The 21646-nt window shown below is 41.5% G+C and overlaps 1 protein-coding gene across 1 annotated transcript; it reads left to right on the top strand.

Moving 5' to 3' along the window:
• The first annotated feature begins 1008 nt into the window (after positions 1–1008).
• Positions 1009–21141, top strand: nup210 (nucleoporin 210). The gene is made up of 40 exons (XM_085906712.1): positions 1009–1370; positions 2116–2255; positions 2467–2598; positions 3598–3694; positions 4391–4541; positions 5359–5491; positions 5574–5732; positions 6042–6110; positions 6191–6297; positions 7006–7146; positions 7270–7407; positions 7519–7674; positions 8026–8224; positions 8539–8684; positions 9116–9334; positions 9577–9750; positions 9873–10065; positions 10264–10370; positions 10883–10987; positions 11191–11292; positions 11423–11551; positions 11777–11904; positions 11988–12123; positions 12224–12286; positions 12699–12878; positions 12952–13032; positions 13130–13261; positions 13353–13511; positions 13773–13864; positions 13955–14129; positions 15160–15335; positions 16237–16457; positions 16548–16684; positions 17521–17635; positions 17966–18112; positions 18676–18926; positions 19003–19198; positions 19525–19635; positions 19879–19953; positions 20149–21141. Exons 1-40 carry the CDS (start codon positions 1222–1224, stop codon positions 20229–20231), a joined length of 5604 nt encoding a protein of 1867 aa, XP_085762838.1. The 5' UTR covers positions 1009–1221; the 3' UTR covers positions 20232–21141.
• Positions 21142–21646: the final 505 nt, after the last annotated feature.

Raw genomic sequence — 21646 nt, 5'->3', positions numbered from 1 at the left:
ACTTCAAAGTGGATGGCATGGTACACAGAAACTCAGGATGGCTTATTAGAATTTGGCAACACATTGGGGTTTCATCTGAGGCCTACTCTAAATGTCAGAGAAAACGATGCCTGGCCAACATTGAATCCAACATTGTTGCAAATACATATCATGCATTCATATATAAAAGTAATTAATTGCTCAATAGTGAGTGGTAAACAGCTGGTGGAATTTATTGAACAGACAGAAAGAGTCTTAGTTGGGTTCTTCAGCGTCTAGAAACTGAGTTTGGTTGGACAATGTAAACCTAGTCAACATTCTTGACTTGTGTATGATGTGGATGTTTGTTAAAAATGTTACCGTTTCATTGTTAAAGTTAAGCATACTGGTGAAAATAAAGACAATAAAATAGTTGGGTAAACTTAAAGTTTCAAGGAAACAATCTATCAATTTTTAAATTGAGGAATTCAACAAAATGTTCAAATTTTTGCTCATGTGACATACTCCCCCCCCCCCCCCCCCCCCCCTTTCCAACTCCACACACCCAAAAGTTGTTTTTACATTATGTGTGCCTCCCCCTTGTGGGGCCTTATCATGTTGCTCAGCAGCCTTATCATTTTCTGAGATGACAGGGCAATTACAAAATGGCCAGATACTTGTACCTTTTTGCATTGGCATTCAATCAACAAACTGGATAGATGTCATACTTAAACCAGGTCAAAGACTCTTTTTGACCTATGGATTTCATGGACTGGGATCTTTAAAACACGTTTATTCTGCACTCTTGATTGTTGCATGCTGTTTGGCAACATGTGTGGTTTGTTTCAAATAATCAGATTAAATGACTTTGGTTTTAGGGTTATGTTGTCAAATATTGTAAGAATGAAGTGACAATTTAATAATCTGACCACTGGTATATTGACAGATGACGACATGTCGAGCTCCACTGCTTAACATGTGAGTGTCACTTTAAGAAAACGCGTCATCTTTCCAGGTACGTGACGTTTCCGGACTCCCCGCATGCTCTCAAGTCCAATAGTTGCAAATGGCGGGTTCTCGGCATGTAATAGCTTCGTTGTATATGAAATGTTTATGAGTTGACATTCGGGTTGGTTCTCTTTCTGGAAAATACATAATCTCGCCCAAATAATACCGACTGAAATATTTTTAATGAGGCGTAATAAGTTTTTGGCGGTTTTTATTCATTTTAGTTTTGCTACCAACAATTCATATTGAGCGGAAATGCAGTCGGCATTAGTTTTACTGTATATACTTTGTATTATTCAGAAGAATGGCTGTTCCAAGCTTAATACACCTAAAGTGCTGCTGCCCTTTGCTAGAGTTACGCGAATTAACTTCACACTGGAAACTACCGAGGGCTGCTACAGATGGTGAGTAGAGAGAAAAAGGTGGACATGCTCACAGAGGAAGTGTCGATTTACATCCCCTGCACGTGCACAGAGCATCTGTCGGTTAGAAAAAAATGTCGAGGCACACCAACAAAAATCTGTTAAGACGTAGCCACCTATATTAACAATATAGTCATTCTTATCAAAGTGTCTTGAATGGGAATCAACTCAAAAAACGTATTTTATAATCTTTTATATTTCTTCTTTCAAATCAAAGTGCACTTAAAGTGTAATAATATTTGGGAAAGATTTCACAAGATTTTACAATATGAAAAGTTGCATGTACAAAATGTCAATCTCGGTATATTTTACTTACTTAGTGTGAAACCTGTGCATGTTTGGATGAACACAGAGCTGATATCCTGGTTAATTCGTTTTCAAAAAATATTTTCAGACCAATTAGGTGAAATTGGATAAAAACATTAACGATGGACTGCACTGACAATTAAGAGCTTAACCAAAAGGAGGCTTTCTCACACACACACACACACACACACACACACACACACACACACACACACACACACACACACACACACACACACACACACACACACACACACACGATCAACACTACGAAAGAACGAAAGAGAGAGAATGCAAAGCATTCAATGCTTAAATATTAACATGCTTTGGGTTGTTTGTACAAAGAAAATTGGTTGTTTAGTGCTAAACAGCCCAGGAACTTGACCAGTATATTCAGTGTACTGTACTCATGCTCTTTAAGGACATCAAATCGACCAGACATAGCAAGCGTGCAGCCCGTAGATGAAGAGACGAGCCGAGGCTGTTCCAGGAGAGCAGTTCTTCAAGCTGTGTCTACGCAGCCCTCCCGATTGACCAGCACCATTCTGGCCGAAGATGTTGGTAAATATCAAGGAATTACAAATATGTTATACTGGATGTACTTCATGGAGAAATTCTACACAATCCGCATGAAACTCTAATATTGCACAACAGGGTGTATGTCCTTGTCCTTCCCTCTTTATTATTGTGCAATTATTTAAGCAGTTTTTGTTGACTCTGTTGAATGTTTTATGCTGTTCTGAAATTGTGTGTTGCCCTTCTTTGTTCACAGTGACAGGGCAGGTACTTCGTTGTGATGCGATCGTCGACGTGATCTATGATGTCACCATTGTCTCCACCACCAGAGAGCTACACCTGGAGGATTCACCCCTTGCACTCGAAATTAATGCACTGGACTCTGAAGGTGCCCATGAGATAAGCTTCCTGTCATTATAGCCTGCTACTGCTTGGTTAACTACTCCCTTAACCAAGCTAATTAGCACATCCAGACTGGTGTTGATCACTGTTTAATATATACCATTTAAATCGCTAGGATTATATTGCTCACTTTGTGTATTCTTGCTGCTGTAAAGATTGACCAATTTCAATATCAATTTAGCACTTTTGGATCCCATCAGGCTGTGTCTATGAATTGGTCTTTTTTGTTTTTGTTCCCTGATCGGTTAAAGACAAAGTCATGTAACTAAAAGAGCTGTGGCTACAGTCTGATGTTTTCTGTTAAAAGCTCCAGGGCAACTGGTTGCCAGCATGGTGCCAGCGTGCACTAGGAAGCCCCCAAGGACCACACGAGTAACTCATTGGTGTGTTGTAAAAATAGCTCACCAGTAATGGGTACATTGTACTTTCATAGGAATGATGCCAAAGTGATCATTTGAAAATATAAACATTTGCTAAGTGAAGTGTGATATGCTGATATGAATTGTTTTTTGTAATTAGGCTTCCGTGCAAAATAATTCACTTTTTCTCATACAGTAGATTAATATAACAGTAATGATAAAATAATTCAAGGTAATTTGATCAGATTCGCTGTTTCAGAAGTGTATATAGTAAAACTCGTAGCCCATTGCATATAACAATACCCAAGAAGTAGCGCTCAGTTTCAAAGCAATTGGTGACCCACGATTTAGGTATCAGGTTTTATGTTTCATAAGCTTTGGCCTCAGAGTCATTATTTTTAGTAGGCTGTAGAAGAATGTGGACGAATGCCTATTGGTCTCATACAGGCTAATTCAGTTGCCATGAGATGGATGTGTTCAGCATTCTTTAAGTCCAGACAACTGAGTAACAAATATATGCAAATATGCTCAATTCCAGGTGTTGCATACCCACTTTGTTAATCTTCAGTGACTTGTTTAAGCATACGAAGTTAATCGTGACTCTTGTGCCTTTCCTTGTCTCACAGGAAACACCTTCAGCACGCTTGCCGGTCTGGTGTTTGACTGGAGTTTAGTCAAAGATGGGGACGTAAAAGGATTCTCTGATTCTTATAATTCATTACGGTAGGTCTTATATCTGCTTTATTTAACAGCAATGTAATTACCGTAGATTGTTTTCGATTTATTTTCGTGCAGTGGTGCCTCGAGATATGAGTGCTATGACTTATTAATTTTTACGATTCAAGTCGTCACTTCACCAATTTTTGTTAAATGATCAGAATTTGAAACTAGTGCCTTTCAGACCCCCCACCACTAGATGGCGGCAGCATACTTCACAACATCCTGTCACCACCAAGTCACATTGGTTGCCTTGCAATTGAAGGACAATATCAGTACGCAGCAGTAGTGCACCATAGAGCTGGTTTGATAGCTGCAAGTAGACCCCAAAGAAGAAAAAGGATAAACAATATATTTTGTACAATTCTGTTTTGTGCTCACATTTCTGTGTTTTTAGGATATTCTTAGGAGCGAATGTATTACTATGCATTTATATAGTAATGTTGGATGCAAATGCAAACAAATGGTTGAAAAATGCATTTTGTGTGTTTTTTTTTGGGGGGGGGGGGGGGGCTGGAACAGATTAACTGTGTTTCCAATCATTTCAATTGAGGAAAGTTGATTTGATATACAAGTGCGGTCATGAAATTAGTTAAATTCATAACTCAAGGAACCACAAGGCTACACCTGGTATTTTACCATAATACTTTTTGGGATCGGACCCCAAAGTTAACAATGCCATGTCCTCTCTCTCTTTTTAAGGTTTCTCAAGTTTTCTGAATCCACATACACACCTCCCGAGTACATATCTGAAATGGAGCGTGTTGGAAAACAGGGCAATATCATTTTGGTTTCAGGCCTGAAAACGGGACATGCTAAAGTGAAGGCTAAACTACAAGAGTCACTCTATCAAGTAAGATAAAAATATTGCACAAGTATTCAAATGTATTGCCTGAGTGTCAGACACCCTCCAGGATTTCCTCGTGTTCGAGGACGAGAAGAATTTAAATTGTGGCCTCTATGTGACCGTAAACCTCCACTGATGTAGGGATCTAAATATAGAAAAAGATGGGATAATCATTCGTCCCTACCTGACTCATGATTTCATAAATTTATGGCCGCTATATGCCAGTCATGAAATAAAAAGGTAATTTCAATTAAAGATTCCCTCTTTCCTTTAGGGAGAGTTGACTTTTAAGGTGATAAACGGTGAAAATGGAGTGTTGGTGTGAGAATACCAGCCATTTTGAAAATAAAGGCATTTTTCGATTACATTCATTTTTAAAGATTTAAATTACCGTAATTTTCAGACTATAAGTCACAGGGTGTTTTTTCATAGTTTGGGTGGGGGGGGGGGGGCGACTTATACTCAGGAGCGACTTATATGTGATTTTTTTCACAAATTTTCAAAATTCAAAAATCTGCAATGTAGTGAAACCGCGATAAACAAACCGCGATGTAGCAAGGGATTACTGTCATTTGAATTGCAAGTGATGTCACCGACGCTGCGCGGCAGTTGTTTACATAAAGGATTCGATCACGGGATGACAAAGATGATGAAAGGGCCCCACGTTTGAAGGGTTTAATGATTTGAAGTGACACAAGGTTTGAAAAACAATCAATTAAACATATCAAATAGACCTCATGTCCTCTTTTAGGCTCTTTTTAAACCACTGGCCTGAGGATGAGACTGTTGCCATGTGGCTCATGATTTTCATTCTGTGCTGCAGGATGTGAATGCAGCTGAGGTGAAACTACTGATTTTAGAGAACATCTTGCTGAGCCCTGCACACAACATCTACCTGCTGGTTGGAACGTCAATCCGATACAAAGTCCTGAAGATAAGACAGGGCTCGATAGCCGGTACGACTGTCGATGACAGCTTGCGTTTGCACATCAGTATAAATCCAAGCTAGTATGTTTCCGTTTCCCCATGTTTCTGAAGAGCTTTCAATGCCATGTGATCAATATGAGCTGCACCTTCAGAACAGCGTGGTCGACACCAACGCTAACCCGGATGTTGCTGTCGCACGTCTGGATCAAAGATCCTCCACAGTTACCGCCGTTCAACTGGGACACATCAATGTCGTGCTCGACCATAAAAGTATCCTTCTGAAATATTCCCGCCTGCACTTTGCTGGAGGCTTAATAATATACTGATGAGCTGCACCGGCTCATGACCCCTTCCACTGCTAATATGCAGTAACATGACATTATCGTCTCATTAGTGTGTTTAGTCTGCACTGATAGAATTTCTTTCCTACTTGTGCAGTTATGGATAAGTTGAAAATGTTCTGGAAAGGAGCAAGCAGATGTGGCCACTTGCACAATCCAAGAAGATGCAGGGGGAAGCGTACATGGTTGTCCAATAATATCAACATCACCACCAAATTTCCTTACAAGAATTATTTAGGTCTTCGAATGCAAGGAGTGTTTCGGCTTCCCAATAGCACTCTGTATGTGGTGGAACCTGCCTACTTAGGTTTGTTCAGTCCTTCCCTTTTTGTTGCAAAGGGAAAAGTGATTGCGAGAAGTTTTTCAAACCCCTGTACTTTTGTTTAGGTTTTAAAATTTATCCTGGAGACAGTTGGGTTCTGGAAACAGGTCGAGACTATGATATCCTGATTGAAGTACTTGATAAATCTGGCAACAAAATCTACCTGTCTGACGTAAGTAAACCTCAGTGGACTTACAAGTGTATTTAACGCCTCTAGGTGAAAATGTCACAATAAAAATGCTTATTATTTGAAAATAAATCCTTGTGATGATCAACCAGCCCCATGACGTAGTTCAGTTCTCGCCAATGATTAGCTAATTAGTTTCCAGTTGACTCCCTGCTCCGTTCACAACAGCGGGGAAATTAGCGGAGGGAAGAATGCGTAATTTTAGCGTACTTAAAGTTCTAGTCCAAATAAAAACAAAATCTGCTCCCACCGTTAACAACTAAAGACTCTTACTCAGTGGAAACAAAAAGGGTGTCGTTTTGTTCTTATCACACAGCGATATAGAGCAAACATATCGGTAAAGTTCAGATTTGTAGTACTATTCAACTGATTTTTGTCACTAACGCTGTGCAATCGTTGCGTAACATCAAAGTGCTCGAGTCTTTCATCTTCCCACTGTTGCAAAGGGAGCGAAAAGTTAACCGTGACTCTTCTGGATCCACTAGTGCAATCCAATCGGATGTATGTCAGGGACCTGAACAGTTTTCCATCACGTGATGCCAACTGCACTGCCCTTTTTACGTCGTTTTTTTTTTTTTTTTCTTCCTTCCTCAGACGTTACACACGTCTTCACAGCGTTACTGTCATGTACCATCATTCACAAAACATAAAGCACATCTGTTGATGTTTCTTTTCTCCTTCTTTTTGTGGCAGAACATCCGTATTGACTCCGTTTTTTCATTGGACTACTTTGACGTTTTGCAATCTTCCCTGAATGGATCTTATCATAGGGTCAAAGCGAAGAAAGATGGACTAAGTATCATTGATGCTACCTTAAGAGCTGTTGAGGATGAAGTAAGTTTGCTATGTGCTTGTTCATATTTTAATTCAAAATGATAAACATTTTAACCTTTTATTCTTTCATAAGAATTCTGTGGCCAGACTGAATACTTGCTGTGCTTTCTGTTGTTCTTCTAGAAAGGTGGGCTCCACCCACTAGCCAACCCGATACACAATGAACAAGATGTGGAAATTTATAACCCTATAGCTCTAAATCCCAGTATTCTCACCTTCCCATGGCAACCCAAGGTCGGCGCCTACCAATACACAATAAAGGTATCATTCATTAATATGAGTAAGAGTGTTTTGGGCAAACGCCTTTCATCGTGTTCAATTACAATTCAATGTCATGAAGAGACGTATCTTTGCTCACAATGCTTTGGATAGGCAACCGGCGGCAGTGGGAATTTCAGCTGGTCTTCCTTCAACACAAGCGTGGCCACAGTGACTGTCAAAGGCGTAATGACAACAGTCAGGGACATTGGCGTCAGCGTAATTAAAGCGCAGGATATGCGTAACCCTCTCCACTTTGGGGAGATGAAGGTATGGTGGCTGCCAAGATTATTGACAATCCCTTTCATTTGCAAATTTAATTCACAATTATGACTGTATTAGTATTGAAAGCAAAACTAAGTTTTAGTAGTGCTCTGACACCATTGTATTCTCTGCATAGTTCCCTAAAGCACTTCTAATTTATTAATCTCCAAAAATATAATGAAACATTAAAAGTGATATAAGATTTTCTTTGCATAAAAATGACAATCATTAAAATTTTGGGGGGGGAGGCTGTCACTTATCCCGTTGATTATTTAGTGATGGAGTTTTATCATCGTGTACTTTCTCTCATCCCCAAGTTTGACATTGTTTAAAAAAATACATTTATTAATCCTATAGGTATACGTCGTTGAACCTGTAGCAATGGACTTTGCTCCCTGTCCAGTGGAGGCTCAAGTGGGCATGATTCTAGAGCTACCGCTCAGAATATTTGGCCGACTGGAGGAAAGGTGGATGGAGCCAGTCATGCTGAGTGACTGCTCCCGCTTTGACCTGCAGGTAGATGAGGAAAGCCAAGGCATCTTTCAGCAGCTTGAAGGCAAGTCTGCAAATGCATTCTGATGTGTGGCATCTGCTTCAGCGCACAAAAGATGAATTCTTATTGCCAGTTGCCTCACTCACGGGAGAATTACCGTCAAGTAAAGGTCATTAACTAATAGATGGCACATTTGTTGGTCATCCTGCTTGTCAGTTAGGAACAGACCACCCAGGCATATTGTTTTTGAGAATAAAAGTGCATGTTTGCTTGTTGTATTGTTTTTGTGTGTGTGTTTGGTAGAACACATAGAACTTGTTCAACATGGAAACATTTTCTAATTGGTCGTTTAAAGAACACATGTTTCTGCCTTGCAGGTCGACTGGATCCCGGCCAAGGCCACTGCAGTGGGCTGAGAACCAAAGCCCTGGCCCCGGGCTACACCACGCTCTCCGTCAGCTCCAACCATGGCAACGTTCACCTCGGCGCAAAGATCACGATTGCAGCTTATCCTCCCCTCATCGTGAGTCCTAAAAAGTCTCAATACGAATTATCCTTGTCGGCAGATTTTGTTCATCTAACGTCACAAACCTTCCCTTAAGTCACTCAAAAGGCCAATTAGCCTTTGTTCTCTATGGTGGCAAAGAAGCCACTCTAACACGCACCTTGCGCATTCATACACACAGCCTGCCCTTGGAATCAAGGCAGAAATGGGATGATCAGTGACTCTTCAAATGCTCTACTCTTGGCTTTCTTCCAAGCTCTATGCATTTTAATTATGCATTATACGCTTGCTAGTCTGATTTATAAAAGTACGCCTCTCTGCAGCATAGGAATAAGATGCGCTGGGCGATACTGCAAAAATCTGCCATTGTGATATAAGCCGTTTTATGTCATAACAATATACGCTGTCGCGCTCCTTAGACTAATTGTCTTGCTGATGTCATTTGGCAGGCTATTGACCCCGTGTCCGTGGCTGTTGTGACACTGGGTTCCTCTAAAGACATGCTGTTTGAGGGGGGACCTCAGCCTTGGGTTCTGAAGCCCTCTAAATTCTTCTGTGACTTGAAAGCTGAGAATGAAGAAAGCGTGAGCCTGACTCTGGCTAGCCCACTGTCCCATAATTATGGTCAGCACTTGGTCAGAGCAACCTGCAGGGCATTGGGAGAGCAGGTAATTTTTCCATGTTTGTTTAAATAAAATGATGTTGATACGAGGTAGGCTTGACTTTTCCTCTTAAAAACTACACATTTTAGCTTTGTCTTTGTATGTATTGGCCGCAACGCTGATTTTAACGGTACTTACACAATCCATGCCGACAGAATATTAGTTTGTACAATACTTTTCTGATCCTAGAGATGTGTATTATGGTGACCCCACTGTCAGCTTTGTAGTGACCCAGCAAAATTTTGCAGATGCTGGAGGTGAGGGTGAGCAACAAGGCCAGTATGAGCAACCCTTATCCCGCTGAAGAGCGGGCATCTGTAAAGTTTGTTTGCGCTCCTCCGTCACGCTTCACGCTGGTCCCAGTGTACGCCGTTCCACAGCTGGAACTCTCATGCCCTCTGCTGCAGCAGAACAAATACGTGGTACGCTTCTTTCTTCCTCCTGCTTGATTTAATTAAAAAAAAAAAAAAAACTCACTATTGCAATGGTAGTATTTTGGCAAAATGATTCAATGACTGATTGTGTCTCTTGTGCTGTTTTAAAGGTACCGGTTTCAAATTACCGAAACTCAGTTTTGGAGCTTGCTGCTTTTGATGAACAAGGGCGGAAGTTTGACAACTTCAGCTCACTAAGCACAGTGTGGGAATCAAGTGAAATGTCCCTGGCCAGTATTGAGCCTATCCTACCAATGAGCCTTGAACCTTTTGAGGATGAAAACAAACAGATGAAACTACACGGTATAAGTGTCCTTAAAACTTGGTCCTTTGTTATATTTTATCAGACCTAAGCTTAGATATCTATTCTCTGGGTGAGATTTTTGGAGAGGAAGCCTTCGCTGAATTGATTGCCTCAACTTCCATTGCTGGAGTTCTTTGATGTCTAAAATCACGGATTGCTTTGTTTTTGAATGAGCAATTCTTTGTCACCCGTAACAGGCCGGCAGACTGTCGTCGTGCATCGTCAATCGGGGATTGCTGCCATCACGGCGACAGCGCTAGAATATCAGCGGTCTCATATCCAAGCAGCCAATGTTCATCGACGAGTACGTGTCAAATTTGACAGCTTATATCATCATTGAACAGTCTGTTTTCTCTCGTTGCTGTGACGGTGACCTCCTTGCCCTCTTTGTCTTCCCTGAAAGACATTAAAATCCCTCTTCGGTGCATATCTACCGTATTGGCCCGAATATAAGACGGTGTTTTTTGCATTGAACGAAGACTAAAAAAGTGGGGGTCTAGACATCTTTCCCATTCACAACACTACATGGTGCCAGATATCTTTAAAGCGAATGCTGAACTTAACTCTCCAGGCCAAAGCGAACCCCTGTCACGAAGAAGAAAAATAAAAGTAGCGGTAGCACGAAGAAGAAAAATAAAAAATAGCAGTTAGACAGAAAAGAGAAGAAAATAAGAGAAGAGATCACAGAAAATGGAGAAACGTACAGCCGAAAGGAGTCACCATTTTAGATATATGGTCAGTTTTGGATTGACCGATTTTCCATTGATTTCATTTAATTAGTCTCTTTCTGTCTGTTTCAACTGTTTTTGTGGAAAGGGTGACACATTTACCCCTGTGTCAGCAACATTGGAACTCCTGTTAGTTGAAGCTGTGAAGGTTCTTCCTGAAACATTGACCATATTCAACCACCCAGATGTGCGGGTAAGAGATGTGTTGTTATTTTACTGATTGATAACTGTTAGGTCCATACATTTAGTATTACTGTATTTTTTGCAAGGAAATTAATCCAAGCACGTTTGATAGTTTTTCAAGGGCCCTGTTTGCCTAAGATGTGTTTGACACATGAAAGGCATAAACCAAATTTGAGATATGCTGAAAAGTTTTACGTGTGTTTTTCCTTACAGACTAATCTTGTCGTACGAGCGGGGTCAGGCCACTTTTTTGTCAATAGCAGCATGAAAGACATTGCAGATATGGTGTTTCAGGACACCCAAGGAATAGTTCAGGTATGTGGCGACATCTGGATTTGGATTGGAGTCCATCAGGGAAGGAAAATAGGAAATCACAGGATAAATGCATATGGTGGGTTAAAGGGTTCAATTTGAATTTCTCTTGTGAATTTCTTTTTGTGGCCAGGTTGCCCCCATCCAGCCAGGTGTGGTGCAAGTGATGATTCATGACCTTTGTTTAGCAGTCCCGTCTACAGCCAAAGCCACAGTACGGGTTTCCGAAATCCTGGAGGTGAATTTGAGAGTGGTCGACAAGGTCAGTTTCCAGTCTGATAATTCCTCATTTAATGAATGTGGTTGACACGATGATCCTTATTACAGTGTATGTAACACATTCCATACGTGCCTTGGTGGCACTCAATATATTTGTTCTGTACGAGGGCTTAACTTGTAATATTCATGGAGCTCCCTTTGGTTTGCCCTTCCTGTGAACCAAACTGGTGATTTCCCTAATGACTGGCCTCATTTATCTCATTGACAGGTGGAAATTGGCAAATCAGTAAGGTGTTATGTCACAGTGTTGGATGACAGCAAAAAGCCTTTCCCGACCAGCTATTTCCCATTCATGAAATTGAAAGTTAAGGCAGCGTCTTCAATCATCTCATTAATGTAAGTGATATGACACTTGATATGACACTGGTGTTGAAACGTATCTTAACCTTAGTGGACGCATCTTTCTGTTTCTTTTATAGACCACTCGCAGAGTCCACAGAACATGACACTGCGGTTTACGTTGCAAAAGGTCTTTCTATTGGCCAGACAACGTTGTCAGCTGTCGTAGTAGATAAAAATGGGAGAAAAATGTCATCTGCCCCTCAACAAATCGAGGTATTTTGTCTGTTCACGTCACTCAAGTCATGATCACAACTTTCAACATAGAAACTACACCATGTGAACTCGTTTTTTTGTTTTGTTTGTTTTTAAATAGGTATTTCCACCGTTCAAACTCATTCCTCGGAAAATGACTCTGCTGATAGGAGCAATGATGCAGGTGTGTTTGTGTATACGCGACCGATGCTCATGCTGACAGCACGTAGCGTCAGTTGAACTTGCCAGAAGAGTTCATTTGGTCTGCCATCACTTTTCCAAAAGGGACCTTTGCCAGGCTTTCTTCAGAAAACAGCATTGGCCTCAATGCTCCCTCCTCTTTCGGTGCACTGTTGTGCTCATTAAAAAGCAACGTTATCTAATCAGAACTCCATCTAATTGCCCAACATTACATAGGTCAATATACCCAAGTGATGTCCCACTTCAGAAGATTCATGTAAAAGGTTCATCTAATGATTTTTGCCATTAATTGTGGTCGTAAAATGAACGGCTATAACTCTTAGAAATGCTTCGCCCTAATTGTTACATTGCCTAAATGTATTCATTTTTCCGATTTAAAATCTCCCTGTTTCTAGATCACATCTGAGGGGGGGCCTCAGCCTCAGTCCAATATTCTTTTTTCTATCTCCGATGAGGACATCGCTTCTGTTAACGGTATAGGTCACGTCAAGGGTGTGACCGTTGGTAACGTCACTGTGACAGGCCTCGTCCAAGCTGTCGATGCTGAAACCGGCAAGCTGGTTGTTGTGTCAAAGGTAAATAACGTCATCGGGTGATGTGGGTGAGTTGTCCCAGATGCAACTGCAAATGGAACTTCTGTGTTTTTAGGATCAGGTAGAAGTTGAGGTTGTGCATTTGACTGCCATTCGAATTCGAGCACCCATTACACGTATAAAGACGGGAGCGCAGGTACACACTGTACATTTTAAGAAAGTTTGTTTCCATTCGATCACGTTTTATGAAATGGTCGCCATGGGCCCTTCTTGCACCTGATTTCCTTCTGTAGATGCCTGTTTTTGTGATGGGTTTGACCAATAGCCAAACACCCTTCACCTTTGGCAATGCTGTGCCAGGACTTAACTTCCACTGGTCCACTACCAAAAGGGACATCCTGGAGGTCCAGTCAAGACACTCTATGGTATGCATGTGCATCACCTGCATGTACTGTAGCTACCCTCACTGTTGTTCACTATTCACTCATTGCCATACTTGCCTTCCTATGACCGCAGGCTAATGTGGAGCTCAACGCCGAGCATAATTTCGGCATGAGCGTGACGGGTCGAACGAGAGGGCGGACTGGGCTCAAGGTTGTCCTCAGAGTTGTCGATCCGGTTGTTGGTCAACTTGCTGGGAATCTTCCAGAGCTCATAGATGAGATCCAAATCCAGGTACAACTCTAAAACTGGGCTGGGATTTACATTTTACTATCAAGTGAGCTAATTGCCACAATGTGCCCCATCTGCTGCATCCTTCAAATTTAAACGTCAAAAGCTGCAGAGCAGTGTAATTATTGATCTTTGGAATATTTGAAGTTAGCTTCCTCAAGCGATAAGGCTACAAATTAAATGTACTTAACTTCAGTGTGCCAGAGACTGTAACGTGTCAATCGCGCCCTAATAATGGTGGTGTCACTCTTTGCTTTGATCAAGGTCTATGACAGGCTACACATGATTAATCCCCAAGTCGAGTCCGACGAGATACTCATGACTCCAAATTCAGCCCTCAAACTCCAAACGAACAGGTTAGTTCAACTTGCAGGTTTACCTTGTTCCTCAATTAAATACTGAGAAAACTACTACCTGTAAGTTGACTTGTGTTGATATGCACTTAGGGATGGTGTGGGTGCACTGTCATACCAAATGATGAATTACACTGACCAAGTTGCTATCGCGCAAGTTGATGACAAGGGTTTCCTCTTCTCTGGCCCACTCACTGGCATTTCATCACTGTTGGTTACTTCACAAGAGTCTTTTGGTGTCAATCAAACTCTCATCGTCGCAGTAAAGGTCAGTTTGAAAGGCTTCCTCTGACCTTCGTGATTTGGATTACATTCATTTTGTCATTTCACTTTTGGGGCGGCACGGTGGGGCACTGGTTAACACGTCCGCCTCACAGTTCAGAGAGTGTTGGTTCGATCCCACCTCCGGCCCTCCTGTGTGCCGTTTGCATGTTCTCCTCGTGTCTGAGTGGGTTTTCTCTCGGCACTCTGGTGCTCTCCCACTTCCCAAAGACATCCATGGTAGGCCAATTGAGCACTCCAGATTGCCCCAAATTGTCAGTGCGAGTGTGGATGGTTGTTCATTTATGTGTGCCCTGTAATTGGCTGGAAACCGGTTCAGGGTGTCCTTACTGCTCGATTATTATTTTTTTAATTCAATGTTTTAGCAGGTAAGTCAATTGAGAACATTTTCCCATTTACAATGGCGACTTGGAGGCAAGGTGTGTGAAGTGTCTTGCCCAAGAACACAACGATACATAACTGTGACAGAGCTAGGATCGAACCGCCAACCCGCTCTACTGCCTGAGCCACGGCCGCCACAATGCTGATGACTGCTGGAATAGGCTTCAGCCCGCCCGCGACCCCCGTGGGGACAAGCGGTACAGAAAATGGATAGATGGATGGATTTCACTTTTAATTTATTCAATGCAATGTTTGAGCACATACATACCATATTTTTCTAACCATAAGCCACTGTGAGTCACACATTTCTCATGGTTTGGCTGGTCCTAGGACTTATACTCAGGTGCGTATTATATATGGCTAGTTCTCTGGAAGTAGGGTCCAGGAGCGTGAGAGCCAAAAAATAAAACTTGATCATTTATACACTTGAACTGCTTCATTATCTTCATACATTCAGGTGAAAATTGGGGTAAAAATACCAAACTATCAACAAAACCTAATCGCCAATTGATTGTTCATCATTGATTTTCGCAATTTGGTTCTTAAGTCCATGCTTATGTTCAAAGGAGCTCCAGGCTGTTAACCTCTATTCACACTTACACATCCCCTGCTCTCTTCCCCTCCTCTTCCCTCAGGTGGTTCCTGTGGCCTACCTGCGCTTCAGTACCAGTCCAGCGTTACACACGCCCACCGGGGAGAGCTTGAAAGCCCTCCCTTTGGGCATTGTCCTCACCTTCACCGTTCATTTTCACACCAGCACTGGAAAGACCCTGCACAGCTCCAACAGCCGTGTCACCTTCTCCATAAACAGGTGAGTCTTCACTCTACCTTTCGATCTGAGCAAATATCCCTGTGGTATTTACGGAGTAGTGGGGTGCCAAAGCCACAAGCCACTCAAACATGTCTGACTGATGAGTCGTATGTACCAACTGACAAACACCTTGGATAATTTACACATGTTGACTTTACAAGTGCACCTCTAATTTATGTACATCTCCATGTGGTATACCTGGAAGACTGAAAGCAAAATATTTACAATTGAATACCAGACCTGTGAGCACTTGAGAAATTCTGCATTATAAGAACGATCTGTGCTTTATGAACGTGGCACGTTAACAGTTCGTGACTTCAAGTACGGTTTGAAATCACGAGGCAGGCACTCCTTGTAATTCACTACATGAATTCACGAGGCTGTTCTCGTCAACATGGTTTCGCAAGTTGTTATCACCTCAGTTAAGGAGTGAGTGAATTAAATGAATGAGAATGTTTGGCAGGGAAGTGTATTCATGGTGCTGAAATTCACTTTTGGGGGAAACCAATCAAAATCAGAGTGATTTAAGGCTGATACTCTTGCAACCAAAACAATAGGCTGTTTTTCAATTCTTTTTAAAATCTCCAAGAGGCGGTTGGATTTCAGTTGGGAGTAGCTTGTCCATAGCAGATGCACATTTGATAGAGGTACAAAGCAGGACACGTATAGTCAAGTAGTGCCCACAAAAATGAACCGCGACACTCCTTGTTTATCTTTCTAATATTACTGGAGACAGCGTTTGATCAACTGTTCTGTTTGAGGCTTCCATTCAAAGATTAATGTGCTTAATACAGTCTGAATTTTCAGGTCATAATAAAGAAGAGAAGAACCTATGAAGGTCTACCTTTCAAATACTTTTTCTTTGCAATTCATATTTGAATGTTTTCTCCCTGTCTGTTAGGGATGATCTGGTGCAGGTTGGGTCTGGGCCTGATAACCACACTTTGACGGTCAGGACGGTGAACGTAGGCCTCACGCTTCTGTCTGTGCATGACAACGAAAACACTGCGATGGCAGACTACATTCCTCTTCCCGTGGAGCACGCCATACTGCCAGGAGAGGCCCAGAGGCTGGTGGTGGGAGACGTCATTTGCTTTACTGCACAGCTGACCAGTCAAGAGGGTGAGCGTCTTAAGAGCATGTAAATGTGCCAAATCTTCGGAACAATTTGTCATCTTGGGCAAAGTGTTTTCATGCTACTTTTCTCTGTAGGAGGTCATGGTATTTGGAGCTCCTCAGCCAATGCTGTGCTCCAGGTGGATTCCAAAACCGGTGCAGCTGTGGCCAGAGAGAACGGGGCAGCTACAGTTTACTACGAGATACCCGGTGTTTTAAAAACATACAGAGAGGTAACGTATGTTTTCTTAATACAGAGCTCATAGTGACAAATGCAGCTGGTATCATTTACAAATGCTAAATTACTGAGGGGTTGTTGGGGTTTTTTTTTTTTGGTCCTTTGGTATAACTGAATAAATTCTAATTAAGCATATTAAACTCTTCCCTGTGACTTGTGGAGAGGAATTTTGACCCCGAAGCAGACAGCACACAGAAGCAGCAAAATTACGAAATTCTTTATTTTACAAAAGTACAAACCAAAATCACCCTACAGGCGGTGAATGTTAAAAGTAAATACTTTCAGTCATTTCATAAACCCGTCAATAAAATGGGATTATATGTCCAGCATGTGTTTTCCCGCAAAGACAAATAGCCCGCAGTACAGCCGTGTGTCTGCTCAAGTGTCTCATTAAAGCACAGATGACTGGTGTAACTGATGTACTGTCATGAATTAAGAAGTGCCTGAGATTGTAATTCAAGTAATGGAGACAAAACAAAATAACTTTCATTTAATAGTCAAGTTGTGTTACTTTCTGTCTTAAGAGAGGAATGAGTGAGTGTACTCACGGTATGACAAAAAGGTATGAGTTCACACAAGACAAAAATATTTTGAACCAATTCCCACAGTCGGGAAGTACGTCTAGATTGTGTCACAGTTGTGTCTGACGAGGTGCTCGCACTTGATCAAATAGAGAAAAGATGAATTATTTTATTTTTGTCCATCACAGGATTCAGTCCACCAACTTGATCTTGATGTAACCTGCATATTTGTACAGATATTGTATCACTATCTCTTATTTTTGGAATAATTGACTAGCATGATAATTCTATCTTTCCCTTTGACTGTTAGGTTGTGGTGGAATCGGCTACAAAGACAGCCGCAATGGCGCAGGCCTTGCCAGTAAGAATTGGCAAGCAGACTGAAGTCTTCCTCACAACCAGAGGACAAGGAACCAATCTCATTGGTACGGGAAATACTCAACTAGTGAAATTTTGTCACTACACGTCGATAATTACAAAACAAATCCATATGTGAACTTCCAAAGTGTTATTTGTCCACTGAATTGTTGCTTTTCATTCTTCACCCCAAAACAGCTAATGGAAAAAAAAGACTTCACTCATTCCGTGTGTTATCTTCAAGTTTGAATTCAGAATATAGTTAACAGTGGAGCTTATTAAATCACTCTCAAATGCTTTCGGCACAGCTCCTTCCATGTTTCCAATCTTCATCTAATTTCTTTAACTCCTCTGTTTATTGTAGCCTTAAGCTTATGCGGATGTAATGTATCCTGCAGGAACCTGCTCCTCGTTCCAGACAGAAGCCATCACGCTACTGCAGCCAGAAACCTCAGTCGCTTGCCACCTCAGCTTTACCAGCGATGCTGTTGACTTCCCCGCAAGCAGCGTCTTCAAGACACACACCAGCTTTGATCCCAGCATTGGTATGTTGGATCTGTAATGAGCTGGAGAATATATGTATTTGTTAACCCATATTTAACCAGTAAAGTCAGCTGAGAATCCATTTCAAATAAAAATTAAATTGAATCTGAGGTTTCAATGCCCCTCGGTTAAAGTGCCTTTGATAGCTTTGTGATGGCTCTGTGCAACAAGGTTGTCTTGAATCAAACAAACGTGGCCTGTGTGCCTCCATGTGAGGGATCAGGTAAATACAGCTTTACAAGCTGTAATCAATAGCTGTGAGGCTTTTGGAGTGTATCTAACGGCGCCCATCAAAGATGCCAGCTTGATATGTTGTGCTGCAGAGACTTCTTCACGCCTGAAACCTTGTCTAATTGCAGTTGGAGTTGGTGGGAACGTGATTGAAATATGCCGTCGATAAGGATTAGAACGCTAACCTTTTTTTATATGATTGTTTTTGTTCTTATGTCATTTTGCCTGCTGCTTATATAATTTTTTCTCTTTAACATTATGTTTAGGATAACGTGCTGTTTCTCATCAGTTTGTCATTTTTATCCTCCTGTTTATTTTTTTGTCCTTGCCATAGGCTTGTACAAGTGTTTAATGACCCTACAGCCAATGGCAGACCAGCTGACCCGAGTTCTCAGCATGTCCATGACCAACCTGCTAGTGAAAGCTGGCCTGGAGGGCAGCGCCTTCTCTGGGGAGCAGGTTAGCGCCAGACTGCCGATAGAGCCCGCCCTCTACTGTGACCAGACGGAGCTGATGCTCTCCAATTTGCACCCATCTGCGGAGCTCTCAGTCTTCGGTCCAGCTGCTGCCCTCGCAGACATGGAGGTCAGGGGAAAGAATAAAAATAATGATTCCTCGGATAAAGCATTCCAATATAGTGGAATCTTGTTTTGGGTCTTAGGTAGTATCCAGTTCTCCCATCATTGGTATTCAGAAGATCGAGGCACACAGCAGTCTGTCGAAGTACACCATCAGGGTTTTGGACCTGCGAGCGGCTGACTCTGCTTCCATTACCATCAGCAGTGCCTCCTCGGCTCAGAGTCTCGTCATCCCGGTCACTTTGATACACGTGGCTGACCCTGGTGCAGGCATGCAAGGTTCGTTCCCCTCCGTGGGTTCATGGGAAGTCACAATAAGGTTGTGTCTTAAATAAGATTTAAAAGGGACTGTGTGTAAAATCTTTAGATTTTTCAATGTTCATGTGTTTAAAAGCAACACTATTTATTTCAGTAATATGCAAAAAAAAAAAAAAAAAGTGTCCAATTACATCAACGTAAATTTTTTAAATATGATTGTAGCCATAATGAAAGAATTCTGCCCTGTGCTGTAATTTATCATTTGTACTTTGTTGTAGCTCTACCCAGGCCTTGGAATACATTCTGACTGGTATTTATTTATTTCGTCTCGTTCTCTTCAATTGCAGCTGCTGCACAATTTGTTAACACAGAGGGGGACCGCCCACCACACGACTCATACCATGTGATGCTGTTCACCTTGTTTGCCTTGCTAGCCGGTACATCCATCGTCATCATCGGTAGGGTGCCAGTTACTACTACTGTTAAATCGCTTTCATCTTGACCTCTTTATTTCATGGTAACACACCTTTGGTCTTGACCGCGATGTCCGACAATTTAATGCTATGGTCCACGTACAGTTCATACTTGGATATCATTTGAATGATAATGCATATCATTTGAATGTGCTATTTTTGATGCTCAGTCTCGATGGTGTTATGGTTCTCGACTCTTCACAAATTGTCCCATTTTGTCTTCTGCAGTCATCCACTCGGTGTTCTCTCCGAAACAGCAAACGTACCCTCCTTTCACCCTCAGGAAGCCTCCACCCGTCGCTGGTAGGGCACAGTTAGAATGATGTTTGTTTCCTGTTAGGAAAAACAATGAATATGCTTGCAAGAAAGAATGTGAACTGTTACGTGATAAATCGGATAGCATTCAGCATCACTCCCAACAATAGACTAACACACTGCTCAAGCAAAAAATATCAGTACCATTGAATTGAGTAGCACTCCTCCTGTCTCTTTTCTCAGCCTCAGATTCTTTCAACCAGTCCATATCCCGGATGGAGACAAACAGCAGCTCCAGGTTGCGTCTCTTCTCTACCAACTACTGACAAAGCCTTCATCATCCCACTCTCGTCCCACAGAGGGTCATCACTGAATGTACCTCAGTACCCTCGCAGTGAAAGCTGTTGGATGCGACTGCAAAATTGTTGCATTTTGATATTGGTACAAGACTTGCAATGGCCTTTAAATGCTTTCGTGTGTGTGTGTGTGCGTGTGTGTGTGTGTGTGTGTGTGTGTGTGTGTGTGTGTGTGTGTGTGCATAGAACAAAGTTTCAAGAGCTCAATGTCCTTGTTCTGCCATTTGCTGAGTTCTGTTATACAAGCCCACTCCATTGTTAACGAAACACATATTGTTGCCTGACTTCTAAACATGTTTTTTTTTCCCCCCCAGTAAGGTTATGCTGTGTTTTGGTTGACTTTGCCCACTTATCAGTTTTCTTGTAAACGCAACCGGAGCCACATTCTTTTGTGACAAAAAAAACTGACTTGAAAATACGAAGAAATGTCCTTTGTTGTTGTAGCCGAAACCAATTTGACTGAAAAGCCTACTGAAAGCAATCGAAAATGTGACAAATCCTTCAAATGTGCATCATCAGTTCAGTGATATCAGTTTGAGCCATGATGCGTGCAGCTTTTGTTTAAGTCATTAATGTGAAACAGTCAAAGATGTTAAGCATCTTTCTTGAGTTGAGGAGCTTCACTGCAAGAAAACAAAATGTGACAGTCTTCAGTTTTTCTTTGGACCTGCTCGAGATAAACGTCTTGATTTTGGTGGCTAAATGTTCACCGTTACGGTATGCTTTCCCCATGTTGGTTTCCTTGTGTGAATATGCCTCTTCAAATAAGTGTCGTGATATTGTTGGGAAGATGTTAACTGTGATGGTATGTTAAATTTCTGTTTCCCTCCGTTGGTTTTCTTGTGTGAATACGCCAAATAAAAGTTATTAAAATTTTTAATGAGCAAAGTGTATATACGTTATATATTAAAGAGTATATACTAAATGACAATTGAGACGATCCAGCAATAATACATTTTAACATTCTTAAGAATATAATTTTTTGCATTTCTGTTTTGGTTCATCAAAGTATTACCATTACATATAAAATGTTATTTAGTATACCAATGAATGTTGATCCTGTTTATATTCATAACCCCTCTCCAATTTTTTGAATGACTAGCACTTCTGGCAGATAAGTCAAGAAACGCTGCGTTTGTACAGAAATTCCACATTCTTACACATCTGACATGGAATACAGTCGTACCGCTACTTACGAACTTAATTTGTTCCATGATTGGGTTTGTAAGTAAATACATTTGTAAGTCGAACAACGTTCCCCATAGGAATCAATGTAAAAGCACATAATGCGTGCCGGACTATCCCAAAAGTCACACTTTTTGCCCTATTACTCTGTTTAAAACACACAAAATACCAAAACAACAGTTTTAGTTTTTCAAACCATC

The sequence above is a fragment of the Syngnathus leptorhynchus genome, chromosome 1, assembly GCF_054491065.1.
Source record: "Syngnathus leptorhynchus isolate UIUO chromosome 1, UIUO_Slep, whole genome shotgun sequence".
In the NCBI taxonomy this organism is placed as follows: Eukaryota; Metazoa; Chordata; class Actinopteri; order Syngnathiformes; family Syngnathidae; genus Syngnathus; species Syngnathus leptorhynchus.
The sequence above is the reverse complement of the archived record's forward strand: the minus strand, read 5'-3'. Positions and strand labels throughout refer to the sequence as shown.